The sequence below is a fragment of the Echiichthys vipera genome (assembly GCF_963691815.1).
Source record: "Echiichthys vipera genome assembly, chromosome: 9".
Classification (NCBI taxonomy): Eukaryota; Metazoa; Chordata; class Actinopteri; order Perciformes; family Trachinidae; genus Echiichthys; species Echiichthys vipera.
In genome coordinates, this window is record NC_139834.1 from 28,243,949 (window position 1) to 28,258,840 (window position 14,892).

A 14,892-nucleotide genomic window follows, 5' to 3' on the forward strand; every position below is an offset into this window, starting at 1 on the left:
ATGAGATCAGCTCAGCTTTTGGGAAAGCCGCTCGCTAACGCTTTATCCTCTTGGATCCTTCTGTTGGAATATGGACCGGCACCTGGAATTGGGCCTTTTATTTGTGTATTCGCATTTCACAAATGGCAGATATATTTTACCGACATATTGTTTACTTTTTGAGCTTTGCCTCTACACTGTTAGCACGTCATACATTTCATTGATCTGATTGGTTCATTTGGCTCACTAGACAGATGGTTTATCCAATCAGCAACCGGTATCTTCGCCCCTTGCCAAAAGATCTCCAAACGAGAGTCAGGTTACTTCGCAACTGCATGGTGCGTTTTCCGCATTATGTAACAAAAGTATGTTTTGATGCCTAAACCTAACCGTCACCTTTTTTAAATAAACTTAACCATCACAATCCACTTCTGGTCGCAGTTTCACAACTTTAAATATCTCATGTTTGTAAGATATCATACAAATCTGTTCCCGTCCCATTTTGTAAGATATAAGAACCTGTTTGATGGCAATGAAAAGAACGTCATATTTCAAAAGATATCATTTGAATGTTTGTGCATAGGTTTTCAAAAGACATCATACAATACAGATTTTCATAATATACAATTAGAGGAAACCAATACATGCCTGGGCTAAAATATGTTAATCCCCTGGAAAAGCCAATTATTTGTGAGTGTGGGTGTTTCTTTTTCATAAAATGTGTATCTACAATGTGTGTCATCCATAGTTAATCTTTCTATGCAGATACACTTATAAGTTGAAATGTAATGTCACAAGACTACCAGAGTACGCTGATGACGCAATTCCTTCTTTTATTAAATGACCACATGGGAATGAGATGTTTTGACATGACCTGATCTCACACACTGACAAAAGACACTGGTGAAATCATTTGAGCAACCTGACTCAACTGATCCCGAGGCATTCTCGAAAAGTGATGATGCCTTGCTGATACGTTTAAAGGGTGTGGAGTGTGGTGCAACCAATTAAGTGTTTTGACGAGTCCAATGTGGGTAGCAAAATTTGGAATACTTGTTTATGCAACAACTTTTGTTGGATTTTATCGGTATTGTTATCTGTTTCTATTGTCACAGTTAAGCTTCCTACCCAGGTAACAATCTTGAAAGATCAGAATCATCCTAATTGGCCAAGAAGCCTATGTATAGACATACAAGGAATTTGACTCTGGGGCAAGTACAAATAATTCCTTTCCACAGTGTCCTGGGGTTTGAATCTGACCCGGGGTCCCTTGTCTACATGTCATCCCCTCTCTCCCTCCCTTTCATCTCTACCTGTTGTAGCCTATCATAAAGGCATAAAAGCACCAGCAATAAGGAGATACTGTCATACTTTCACTTTCGTCATAGAGCCTTCATTCTTTAATGAATTTATCCTAAAAGCTATTGTCTGTGTAGCTGATATGATTTATGCTTCAGTGCCACACAACTCCATTGTTGTCCAAAAAGTATTAAAACCACATAGAAGACAGGATGTGTTTTTAGCCTGTGTATGTTCTCAAAAAAGTTATTTGGGGATAGATGTGTTGTTGTTTTTAATACTTTTAATACCTTTGTTTGGAATTGTTTAAAGATTTAATGGTGTTCTTGGACTGTACTGAAGAAATGTTTTGTATCAATTAAAAAAAAGTCTATTTTTATTTTACAAAATGCTGCAAATCTCAAAGAAATTGAATTCCTTGAGTCCTTAACTGACCAACTTAGGAAGGTTGTGAGGACAAAGGCATGCTGTGAGTTGTGCGGTTTAGGCTTATGGAAAAGGAGGAGGTGACTCGTGGTGAGGGGGGAGTGGTTTGAGGGGCGGACCTGAGGGCCCACAAGGTTTATATAGTTTAACAGCTTTCCCTCTCGTCCTGCCTGTCTGTGAGCTCCCATTTCAGCCTACCCAGCCCGTGCCGCTCTCTCTTCCTCACAGTCTCTCTCACTGAGCCTTACACTCTCCAGCCACAATGAAAACCTCCCGGCAAAGTACATACTCTGTGCGCTCTTCCACTAGTAGCAGGCCTCCTTCTGCATCACTCACCCGTACCAGTGCTCCTGTCTACAGGGCCTCATCTATCCATGGTGGGGCCGGTGGGTCCCGCATCAGCATCTCCTCTGGCTTCCGCAGTGGGCTGGGAGCCGGGATGGGAATGGGCTCAGGAGCAGGGGGCTTCTCCAACAGCGTCCAGGTGAGCAGCAGTGGGAACAGCGCAGACATCATGGGCAATGAGAAGTTTGCCATGCAGAACCTGAACGACCGCCTGGCCAGCTACCTGGAGACAGTGAGGACCCTGGAGCAGGCCAACCTCAAGCTGGAGATTAAGATCAAGGAGGCCCTGGAGAAGAGCGGACCTGACTTCAGAGACTACAGCAAGTACCAGGCCATCCTGGACGACCTGAGGAGAAAGGTGAGCAAGGGGCTGGGGGGAGTATGGTGAGAGCTGACGGGGGAATGAGCATGTGTTGATGTATTAACTGTTGAGAAAAAGCATATGATGCGGGAGTTGAATCGGAAGAGGGAGGTAATGTAGCTGGGTGAACTGAAAGATAAAACCCAGGGGGAGTTTTGAGATGATACATGTTTTGAGAAGATGTGATGTAAGTGTGATTGAGAAAGAAATCTGTCACAGGCACAATATATAATGAGGGTATTTTCAAAGCAATATATCCTTTACCCCCTGGCCTCACTGAAACCCCATCAGCACTCAGGGTCACTGCTTGGATCCGTGCCTGCTGCTACTCCGGGGGGGCTGGGGGCCAATGGCTGGACCGGAAACAGTATGGTGGAGGAATGTCGGAGCGTCAGGGGTCAGAGAGACAGGAAAGAAGAGAAAAACAAAAAAAAACAAGAATCCAGGGACTTCACAGGCTGTTAAGGGTCAACGTACAGGCCCATACAAGATGAGTTTATTTTGTTTAGCCTAACACAAACACAGTGTGTCGTCAGTAGGACAATAGGACTGAACACGCAGTACAGTCATTGCTTCTGTGTATACAAAAGATAGGAGCTGATAAGGGAGGGAAGGAGGAGAGAAACTTACCTCACTTAATGTGAAAAGGATCTTTCAGGTGGAGCTAATTAGTTCTTTATATTCTGCATTTTATAAGTAATTAATCTGATAAGGCAATTAATTTCAAATTGACCCGGCACACCCTATATAGATACATCGGCTAACTAGTACAGAAATACTTTAGACTGAACTGAAAGTAAATGACGACATTACACAACCTGAAAAATCCTTAAGTTTAAGGTAAATCATTCATTCCCGGCTTTGCCCCTCTGAGTGACCATGAAAGAAAAAAAAAACTGGCTTAAAAAGAGCTGAGCTGTGCAACCTTCACCCTGCTGCCAGTCTTTTATTCAAAGCCGCATTTTTAAAAGAAGTCAAGAGCCGTTTCCAGATGGAACATTCCAGTTGGGCCCAATGGAGCAACTGGATAAACACTTAAATACTGTGTGTGTGTCTACTGAAGCAATTCTTTATTGTATGTTCTCATCGTGGGAAGCCCACAAATAGCATGTCTTTTTCTAAACTTTTTCTTTAGATAGCAGCATCAATCCTTTGAAATGATGACACAAACAAAATGGGCAAATGGGAGGCAAAGGGAGAAGAAGAAGAAGAAGTTTACCATGTGTTCCCACAGTCTTATCACTCTCAAAATATTACATAGTACAAAAAAAAACGAGGTTTTTGTTTTTTCTACTAACAGCCCGGGGTCAAAACAGCCTCATTTTTCTTTTGGAATGCAAAAATCACTCAAAATGGTGCCCTCCACCCTGGCCCGCATCTGAGAAAACACAGACTCTCACAGCAACGTTAAAACCGACGGATCTGGTAAAGCACCAACAGTCAACTACCCATGCAAACGCACACACACACACACACACACACACACACACACACACACACACACACACACACACACACACACACACACACACACACACACACACACACACACACACACACACACACACACACACACACACACACACACACACACACACACACACTTCACCAACTTCCTCATGCAAATCACCTGCCTCAGCCCTGCTGACAGGATAGATCCTGTTCCTCAGCAGCAACAGGACAGTTGCAGCCACTGATTGGCTCCTGGACTTTGTCACCTGGATGCCCCCCCTTCAACCCATCCCAGCCCTTATCTGCCGTGCCGTGACTGCTGACGCAAATACTGCAACCATCTGTTTTTTTGAAGCAGCCCGCTGGCACTGTCCTCATTTACACACATACACATTGACACTTCTTCTCTCTTTGGAATAAACACGTAAAATGCGTATGTATCAGTTCAAAATAAAGACTTTTAACCATATCTGAATATTAACGTTTTATTCAACCTGGGCCAGTTTAAATATAGTTTGTAGAATTCTCACAATATTTGAAAGAAGCTAGTGGCGTCTGCTTAAAGGGGTAATTCGACAGCTCTTTAGTGTAAATGTTCTCCAAACTGTGCTGGCCCATCCTCCGTTTGCAATCTAAACAACCCTCTTTGTTGTGTCAACCTGTTCTAGGTGTTCGATTCCACCACTGACAATGCCCGCCTGGTTCTCAACATCGACAACGCTCGCCTGGCAGCCGATGACTTCAGGGTGAAGTGAGTTCTACCCGCAGTCCTGATGATACTGTAACACTACGCCAGACAGCTGCGGGCACACCTATTTTACTGCTGAATGGGTTGTAGGATGTATACTATCATGATCTGTCCTGTAGTCATAAATCACCACCTTTGCATCGTAGCTGGTGGAGACATTTCAGTTGCGCCATAAATGAAAGGCCATAGAAAACACAGCTGGCAAATAGAGCGCTATTATAAGCTAACCAAATACTGATCATGTATATTTCAACTTAAAGGAAAGATACCTGAAAAAAAGGGGTTGGTGTGTAGGTGTAGGTCCATTCAGTAACTTAGTCAGTGCGATATTCAGTTAGTAAGTCCTGATGAGTAGATTTACAAAGTGATGTGAGCAGCTGTAGCAGGCTTTGAAGTGACCCCCACTGCCCTGCCCTGTGCTGTGTAGATTCGAGTCCGAGCTGGCCATCCGCCAGTCTGTGGAAGCCGACATCGTGGGCCTGAGGAAGCTCATCGACGACACCAACATGAGCCGCATGAACCTGGAAAGCGAGATTGAAACCCTTAAGGAGGAGCTCATCCACCTCAAAAAGAACCATGAAAATGTAAGTATGAGGCCATTCAGATCCAAACCTTTGGGAATCAAAACTGTTTATGTTATTTATGAAGTGTTAAACATTAAAAAAAAGGACTATAGTATATAGTTTAATCACAATTCATTGATGGTACTGCAACCCCCCCCAACTGCCATCACCTGTTGATTCAAACATCACTAAATTCTAATTGGGAAGAAAGCAAAAACAGAAATGCAAAAACCAAAACTGTTCTATCGTTATCAGACATATTTAGAAAAGGTTTTCAGGGCCTTTAGCATAAACTGAAGCTCTGGTTTTGTACATTTTGTCTGTGAAAATCAAAGGTTGTATTCATGCGGCTTTCAACAAAGTCTAATGAATTCCGAACAAAAGCCACTTTTAAAAAAACCCGTGGAATTCATTTCAACAAACAGCCGCACCTTTAGGTCCTGAATAAATATTTGCTTATCTCTCCATAATCCCCTTCAACATCATCGCCATGTATGTTACACACTATGCCACGACTGCAGACGACACATCCTGACAGGCTGCAGGGCGTTCTTGAGTACAGTGGGAAGAGGGAGGTTTGTTAAGAAATCTGAAAAATCTGTATGTGAATTCTGTGGGAAGCCTCATCGTAAAAATGGCGCCATTTCTTATTTGGCAACGGAGAAAACACCGCAAATTTCAAACGTCTGTCATTTAAGTGCAAAAGCCAAAGCACAGCCATTTGTTTACTGAGGGAATTAAGTCTTTATGGTCCCAGATGGAGGTCTAGATACATCCCCTGTGTATTTACCTGACCATAACGTGATTATGGTTGGAAGAGGTTAGGAGTCAGAGCTCAGCTCAATAAAACAAGTCTTAAGTGGTAAAATCATAGACTGTATAATAAAGGTAAAGAAAAGTGAAGTCAGTGGGGAAGTGCCTTAAACCTGCATTTCTTCCTAATCTCCAGAAGGGGGCGACTCCACTGATCGCAAAAAGTAAGCATTTGAGGTAAAATGGACGATTCAAGCAGGGTATGCTTTAGAGTGTTGCTCCGTTGTGATTGACAGGTCGCCGTGCTATTGACAGGAAAGAGTATTAGCGATACAAAGCACTGTGTACATCAATACAAAACAATAGCCGTGGACTTGTTTTGGGTGTTAAATTCTTAGGACTTTGACCTTCTCATGTTGTGTTTTCACTAAATTGTGGTCGCCTGAAATATCTTGTTCAGTGTTTGGTTGCGCCTTGCTTCCAAAGCTAACAATAGCTAGCTAGCATTAGCTGGTAGCATAAGGTAAAATGTCAATCTTCAATCGTTTGTGTAACTACATGAAATAGAGCTCACTGCGCACCCACTAGTTGCCCACTTGATGACTTGCATCAGCTGAAATATCGGAAGTTTCCCTCTTTAGTTTTATGCATAGCACAGCACCATATAAATGATAAACAGCTTGAAGCTGTTTAACGCTCCTCAACAGCCAAAATGCTCCTCTCCTGGCTTCAAAACAATAGTCCACAAACCAATGGGTGATGTACACTAGCTACGTCCATCTCTTATACAGTCTATGGGTAGAATCAAGAAGATCTAAGCTGTGCTCATCCACTTTAACTGACTGAGGTGCACTAGATTTGTGATTATGTCTATTAACTATCCATCTATCCATTTTTATTTCTTTAGGAAGTTATGGAGCTTCGTAACCAGATTGCCCAAGCAGGAGTCCACGTGGATGTCGATGCTCCTAAAGGACAGGACCTGTCCCAGGTCATGTCAGAAATAAGGGCTAAGTACGAGAAGATGGCACTGAAGAACCAGGAGGAACTCAAAGCATGGCACGAATCTCAGGTAAACGATTAACAAGACACTATCAGCTTCATAGTACCTGTTATAAACTGATTAGTGAAGTTTTAAATGTATTTTTAATTTATCTTTTGATTTCACTCCTCATTTCAGATAACAGAAGTGCAGACGCAGGTCAGCCTGAACACAGAGGCCCTGAAGGGTTCCCAGACAGAGGTGAATGACCTGCGCAGACAGTTGCAAACCCTTGAGATCGAGCTGGAGTCACAGAAGAGCATGGTGAGAAGCACTCAGTCAGCACACACTTCATTTACCTCAACACACGCTGCAACAGCTCAGCACTCTCACTTCAAGTCTCTCACACTGACTTTGTTGACACAAGCCTTACACTCCAGTGACCCCTCACTATGGAGCTGTCAGGTTGGGTCCACTGTAAAATATTAACCCCTTTCTTTCCCCTTACAGAAAGCCTCTCTGGAGGGCACACTGAGGGACACAGAGATGCGTTACAACATGGAGATCGAGTCTCTAAACACCATCCTCCTGGGGCTGGAGGCCGAGCTCACACAGCTGCGCAACAACATCCAAATGCAGACACAGGAGTACCAGTCCCTGCTCAACATGAAGATGAAGCTGGAGGCAGAGATCGCTACATACAGACGCCTGCTGGACGGGGAAGACTTCACGTGCGTAGATTCATATTTTGATATATAACCAACCTGCAAATGCAAACTTCTTCATTAAAAAAGTTGTCAATAGAAACTTCCAGATGATTAATTTGTCCACATTTTTTACTGTACAGACTCCAGGACGCTCTGCAAGACCAGAAAACAGTGCGGACCAAGGTGATGACTGTCACACAGACCCTGGTGGACGGCAAAGTGGTTTCTTCCAGCACAGAAACCAAGAACGTCTAAATACCAGAAGCAACCACCTGACACTCCCAACAATAACTGTCACTGCATCATAACACTAACAAACGATTGGCCAATATTGATCTGTTCTCCTTTCTTCTTACAGCACTAACCTTCACAGCTGCAATTAGTTTGACTCCTTGGGTATACAGCTGTTCCACGGACAGGTGGAAAAAAAATACTGGATCAGAGGAAAACTAAATCATCTTTTATTTATTTCATCATGATTTATTTATGTTTGTGTGTTGACCTGCAGATGTTTGCAAAAGTTCAGAATTGGAGAAATATGATCTTTTTTTTCAAAGATAAACAAATTGAAGACATTGAATCTTTCAAATAAATAAGAGTCCAAATAAATGCAAAATGTTTTTTAATCTTTCATCAATTTTGGTTTTCTTTCTGTCCAGTTAACTTGGCCTGTTGTGCTGTTCACGTATTTCAATAAAATCCATTGGAGAAATTTCGCTTGATGTGTTGGTTTTGTTTTTTTAAACTAAACATAATTTAAAGTTGTACTCCGTAAGATTTTCATCAAGTTAATTGTCTTTTAAGTTACTATTTATCAAAGAATGAGTTAAAACAATGGTGACTGATCATATGACCCAATGATAAAAGCACCCGTACTCGCCTTTTTGCTGAGTATTACCATATCTGTGGCGCCATTCCCTCTCTAAATGTAAATAGACATGTTAGTGACACTGCTGACAGCGGTTGGTCTGCCGGTGGATCTCGTCAGTTAGGGGTTAACGGTTATGCTGAGTTCACTTGTAATTAGAAATCGGGAACTTCCAACTTCTGAGTCAGGCTTGTAGTAAGGGCTGAAGTGTATGAACATATAAGGGACGAACTGGAAGTAGAGAGCTGAATGTGTGGCAATAAAGTTTACAAAAGAAAAGTCAACACACATCGTGACCATGAATGTGACAAGATGGAGGGCTCTGAAAGAACAGGCTCACCTGCATCTTACCACCAAAGAGGGCGCTAGAAACAAGTTATCTCATATCTTATGGAGTACAACTTTAAGTCAGATGTATCAGATTATATTATCATGTCATTGACATGACAGAGGAGGAATACACTTCATGAATATTACGACAGGAATAATCTTTCACGCTGACTTCTTGGCTGGTGTCTAAACTATAAATAAATAAATAGGAACACTTAACCCCCTGTCTAAAGTAGTCCCCAGAGTTCATGGATGATGAGCATAAGATCCTCAACTCTTAATTCAATGGTAATTAACCTTTCAAATCACTTTACACTGGACAATGCTGGATAGCTTTGTGAAAAACCAATTACATGCGTGTGCACATTTTGTAACCTAAATTAATTCTTCCGTATCCCTTTACCTTGATAACTTTCCAGAGTTGTAAAATCTGTCTTTATGTATTTATCTATATATTTAATCGTTTTTATTACCTTTTTTATTACCACTCCTGTAACTCTTCCTCAATCATGTTTCCTAGTCTGACAGGTACCTTAAGCGACCCAGTTAAAGGTTAAAGCTCCCTCCACCCAACAATGTGTTTTTCTTCTGTCTATGTCCCCTCAAATGTCTAACCTTTACAACAATGGCTTGAATCTGAGAAAGGTTTATAACTTGAGAGGTGTTTTCAGATTCCTCTCATGAGGGAGGAGATGTCTGTGCACTTCTCTGAAATCCGAGATTTAAATGTTTTTCAGGCAGCTAAGGTTGGTACGTCACTAAACCGTAAAATAATGGTTTTCTAATACGGGAAACTTCGACACAACACTGGCAGAGAAACCTCAAACCTCCGACTCAGAGCATAGTGTCAGTACAGAGAGAAAACACACTGTTATAGCTTGTCAGCCACTGACAGTTACAAGCTAACAAGCTAACAAATAACAGAAACTAATAAAAGATGTTATCTAAACATATCTTTCTGATACATCTGCTGGTCTTTTTTGTACACAACAGACTATTCATCTGAGTCTGACTGACACTGGGTTCAGAATGCCGAAGCTATAGTTAAAGTTCTGGATGCAGGCCACACACCTGTGGAGGGCTCTATGTACAGCCATCCATCCAGAGGGCTCAGTTAGTCTGCCATCATTCTCAATGAGCGCACTGTAGAGTATTCACAACATCAGGATGGTATTGATGCGGAAAAAAAAATCACCCAGTGTGGCTCAATGATGTGTTTTTAATAGTCTTTGGACAACAATGGAGATAGTGTGTCAGGCTTTAGAAGCAGACAATACTTGATTGTCACTCACTCACTCATCTTCAACCGCTTATCCGGGATTGGGTCGCAGGGGCAGAAGCTCTAGCAGGGGACCCCAAACTTCCCTTTCCCGGGCCACATTAACCAGCTCCAACTGGGGGATCCCTAGGGGTTCCCAGGCCAGTGTGGAGATATAATCTCTCCACCCAGATGCCCGAACGTCCTCAACTGGCTCCTTTCAACACAAAGGAGCAGTGACTCTACTCTGAGTTCCTCATGGATGGCTGAACTTCTCACCCTATCTCCAAGGGAGACTCTAGCCACCCTCCTGAGAAAACCCATTTCGGCAGCTTGTACCCACAACCTAGTTCTTTCGGTCATGACCCAGCTTTCATGACCATAGGTGAGGGTAGAAACGAAATGTGACTGGTAGATCGAGATAATAGGATTGTGGGTTTTAGTCTTTTCATAGGTCATAAACCCCGCCCCATCCATGTTAGCAGATGGGACAAACTGAAAAATCGAAGTACATGTCAATTTAGTACATATAATTTATGTTCAAGTAGAGTCTTCACTAAGAGAAATATAGAACATGGCCAGCCTTATCCTTTAAGCTGCTGTTGATATCATGGTTACCATAGATACAGCTCATTTACTACACACTATCCATGTGAAAATGTCAGCATACCTATTTACCTTTGACTGATTTGTTCACGGTGGGTGCTTTAAGGACAAAGTCTAAGCAAGAAGGCAAAAGGTAAAATTGTAATATAGATAGGAGAGGAGCGGCAGGAAGGAGTCACACCTTTCAGAGTGATATATAAGACCTGAGGAGATCCCTCTGTCCTCCACTCTCAGCTGCCAAACCCCTCTGTGTCAGGACACACCGCTTCTTCATCTGATTGATCAGCACACTTCTTTTAGCAATGGAGCCCATGATGAGACGCCAGACTTCTCAAATTCTCGGTGTCCATTCGGCAACCAGACCTCTACAGAAGGATAGGTCCTACGCCCACAGTGTCAGTGGAGGAGCAGGTGGCCATGGGACCAGGATCTCCATGGCCTATGGCACACGGGTTGGCAGCAGCTTCGGGGGTGGGTATGACTACCAGTCCTTGTCCTCTGGGTCCACTTCTGGAACCCTGTCTATCACAAACGAGAAGACAACCATGCAGCACCTGAACGACCGCCTGGCTAGCTACCTAGAGACAGTGAGGAATCTGGAGAAGGCCAACAGCCATCTGGAGATCAAGATCAGAGAGACCATCGAGAAGAGAGGCCCTTTGGAGGGGAGAGACTACAGCAGGTACAACACCATCATCATGGACTTGAGGGCCAAGGTGAGTCATTGAATCAATCAGTCCGTCTTAATGATACTTGACACTTCTTGTTTAGTCTCGACACTTAATGGAAAACAAAAGAAGTGAGAGCATCATATATTTTACAACATACTGCCAAAATGTCAAAAAAGGAGAGCATAAAAAAGATTGCAGGGTGATAAATCTGGGTCTCCTTCAGTGTTCTGGCTTCCCAGTCATTGCAGGGTCTCCAAGTAAAGGAAATGGTAATTTCGCACTGATGCACAAAATATTTTGCTCATATAGCACTGGGTGAGGTAGCGTCGTCTGATAAATTGTAGTTTTGTATAGAACTCTTCACACAGAACTTTTCATCCTGCAAAGTGTCAATCAACTGTCTACTTCCCTTCCTTTGTCACATAATGTTGGCGCTAAAACACATTTTTTATTATCATACATCTCCAAAGTGTTCATGGATCCCATGGATGGACTGATTTCACAATGTTTATTGCCTGTGGTGTAGCTCTTATCTTTACTTCCATGTCGAGCTATGAGTGATAACCGGCTTTTATGACTTACAACGTGTTATCAAAGGCAATAGAACATAAAGCACACAGTGCCGCTGAGTATACAGTTTGTCTACACACACTGAAATTTCAAAAAATTATTTCTTTCAGATATTTGACATGTTCAAGGGCAATTCACATCTTGCTATCGCTCTTGACAATGCAAGCCTGGCTTCAGAGGACTTCAGACTCAAGTGAGTGTTCAGCTTTGCGTACAACATTAAACAGATTCTCCGTCCAGTGTGAACATATTTGATATACAGTATGTTTTTGTTAGGATGGAGTATGAGATGTCCATGCGTCAGACTGTTGAGGCTGATGTGGCCAGACTGAGGAAGCTTCTTGATGACACCAACGTTATTCGCCTGCACCTTGAGAGCGACATTGAGTCTCTGAAGGAAGAGTTGATCAGCCTGAGGAAGAACCATGCGACGGTGAGGGTCACTAGTCAAAAAATATTTGTATGACAACTAACTTTGGCCTTGTTTAACTAAATGAGGAGACAATCTTGTGGTGGGATCACACCAGCCGCAGTGCCATATCGTGCAAGGGGCACAAAAAGTGTAGTGGTAATGGGCCCTCCCTAGTTCGTTACCCCCCTTTCAATGCCCTTGTTCAGGCCACACCCATTTTTGAATATGGCCTTCATTTTGATCTCAACTGCTAACCTGTAAAGTGTACTGACTGTATATTGCACGGCTGCCGCGTGGCGTCAAAATGTGGCCACGGACCAAAACTGCCTCTATTGCCACAGGTAGTTCCATGTACGGTAGGCACCGCATTTTGCCATAATGACACAAACACACAGATTCACAAGGTGAAAAGAATACCGCTGTAGCAGATCGTAATAATCCCAACACTATTGTAAATAGCCCAGTAAAAACATGACTGTGGCAGTCAGTTATACCCTTAACCTCTTTGCACAGAATAACCCCACTAACTTTGTTCAGGAAATCACTCCCTGACTATTTCCCCCTCAACAGGATGTTGCTGAATTACGTGCCCAGATCACCCAGGTTGGTGTCCATGTGGATGTTGACGCTCCTAAAGGACAGGACCTGGCCAGGATCATGGAGGAGATGAGGGCTAAGTATGAAAAGATAGCATTGAAGAACCAGGAGGAGCTCAAAGTATGGCATGAATCTCAGGTAATTTTTCCATGTGAATATTATTCAAATACATTTGGGTTGACCAGCTGTTTTGTTTTGTATGAACTATATGTATTTGAATTGTGTATTTCAGATCACAGAAGTGCAGGTCCAAGTGACTGAGAGCACAACAGCTCTAAAGGAAGCCACAACTGTGATCTCAGATACTAGGAGGAGGTATCAGGGACTGGACATTGAACTGCAGTCTGCTCTTAGTCTGGTAAAAACATTTGTGCTGATTTACATAATTCATGCATAATTATAATACAGACATGACTAGTATCTATCTTCTCTCTCTGTGAGAAAGCCCAGAAATTATTTCTGTTTCACTACTTCATCAATAAAATGTGTAATCAAGCTTTTTCTTCCCCTCTTGACAGAAAGCATCCCTGGAGGCCACCCTCCGTGACATCGAGATGCGTTTCAACATGGAGGTAGAGAAGTACAACATGATCATCCTGCGTCTGCAGGAGGAGCTAACTCAGATCCGCAACGACATCCAGCACAGCACAAGAGAGTACGAGAACCTGCTCAATATCAAGGTGAAACTGGAGGCCGAGATCTCCGAGTACAGGAGGCTGCTGGACGGAGGCACAGAGTTAATGTGAGTATAAGGAGAGGAGGCAGAAAGTTGGTCAAAACGGTAAAAACTGCATGTTCGCACCATACACTGTATAAAGATGGATGAAGTGTCTCCACTTCCTCCCACTGTACACAAATGAAGCTAAAATGCCCCAGACATCTTGTATTTATGCAACCAGAGTCTGCGCAGTAGTTATAGGGCGCCATTGAAGTCCCGCCCATACACCCGTTTGACTAATCGTGAGACAATAACAATACTAATATAATATTTTTAACTTATCAAAAAAATGAATACTTGAACATAAATGATATGAACTTAGTTGACATGTACTTTGATATTTTTGTTTGTCCCATCTGCTAACATGAATAGGGTGGGGTTTATGACCTATACTGCAGACAGCCACCAGGGGGCTAACAAGATGTGTTGCAGTCTTTCTTTATACATAGTCTATAGTCTAAAGTTTATACATTAGCTGAAGGCGAAACATTCAGCGCTTTGCATTGTGAGCTGGCTGATATCATAGCTTTGGTCATCTCAGAGCCGGAGGTTTGAGGTCTGACTTTGCAAATATCATTCAAATTAGCTTCATGCAAACATGTAGCAACGTTGATATGGAAAGTAAAAGTAGTTCCTCTGCGTCATTGCAATGCTCTTCCCATCACTTTCATTTCAACTGCAGAATTGGTGTCAATACCAAAATAACTATGAGACAATATATTTATGAAGGATCTAATTCCAGTGTTTAAACTAGGAAATGTAGCTCTACTCCTAAAGACAAACAACTTGTAGTGACTTTACTCTTTTGTTCCTTTTTCCAGACTAGAGGATGCAGTTGATTCGAAGTTGGTCCAGACCAAAGTGGTGACAGTCACTCAGACTCTGGTGGACGGCAGAGTGGTGTCAGAGAGCAAGGACATCAAGTCGAGTGAAAAGCTTACTAATTAAAACATGGTAAAGAACCCTATGTAACAAAAATAAAGTGAAGCAAGAAAAAGTGTACCATTATGCCTGTGACTGTTTTTTTTAGCATTATGCCAATAAGGAAAAACAATCATTATAATCACAGTTCTGTATCTGTGCCTATCTGCTGATTATTAGACATATCTTATTTTACATTCACAATTCATAATCCCTTAAAGGAATTTGTCAACGTTTCAATGAATGTGCTTATTTGCTTACTTAGATAGTTAGATGACAATATTCATACCTTGTGTCTGTAGGCTACGTTACATCGCTATAGCTAG

General features: G+C 42.4%; 1 protein-coding gene across 1 annotated transcript; it reads left to right on the forward strand.

The window, feature by feature from the left end:
• Positions 1 to 1,884: 1,884 nt before the first annotated feature.
• krt18a.1 (keratin 18a, tandem duplicate 1) lies at positions 1,885 to 14,593 on the forward strand (the record flags this gene model as incomplete). The annotated part of the gene is made up of 15 exons (XM_083919311.1): positions 1,885 to 2,407; positions 4,531 to 4,613; positions 5,038 to 5,194; positions 6,834 to 6,998; positions 7,107 to 7,232; positions 7,419 to 7,639; positions 7,756 to 7,864; positions 9,334 to 9,341; positions 11,039 to 11,393; positions 12,029 to 12,111; positions 12,195 to 12,351; positions 12,901 to 13,065; positions 13,160 to 13,285; positions 13,446 to 13,669; positions 14,467 to 14,593. Exons 1-15 carry the CDS (start codon positions 1,967 to 1,969, stop codon positions 14,591 to 14,593), a joined length of 2,547 nt encoding a protein of 848 aa, XP_083775437.1. The 5' UTR covers positions 1,885 to 1,966.
• Positions 14,594 to 14,892: the final 299 nt, after the last annotated feature.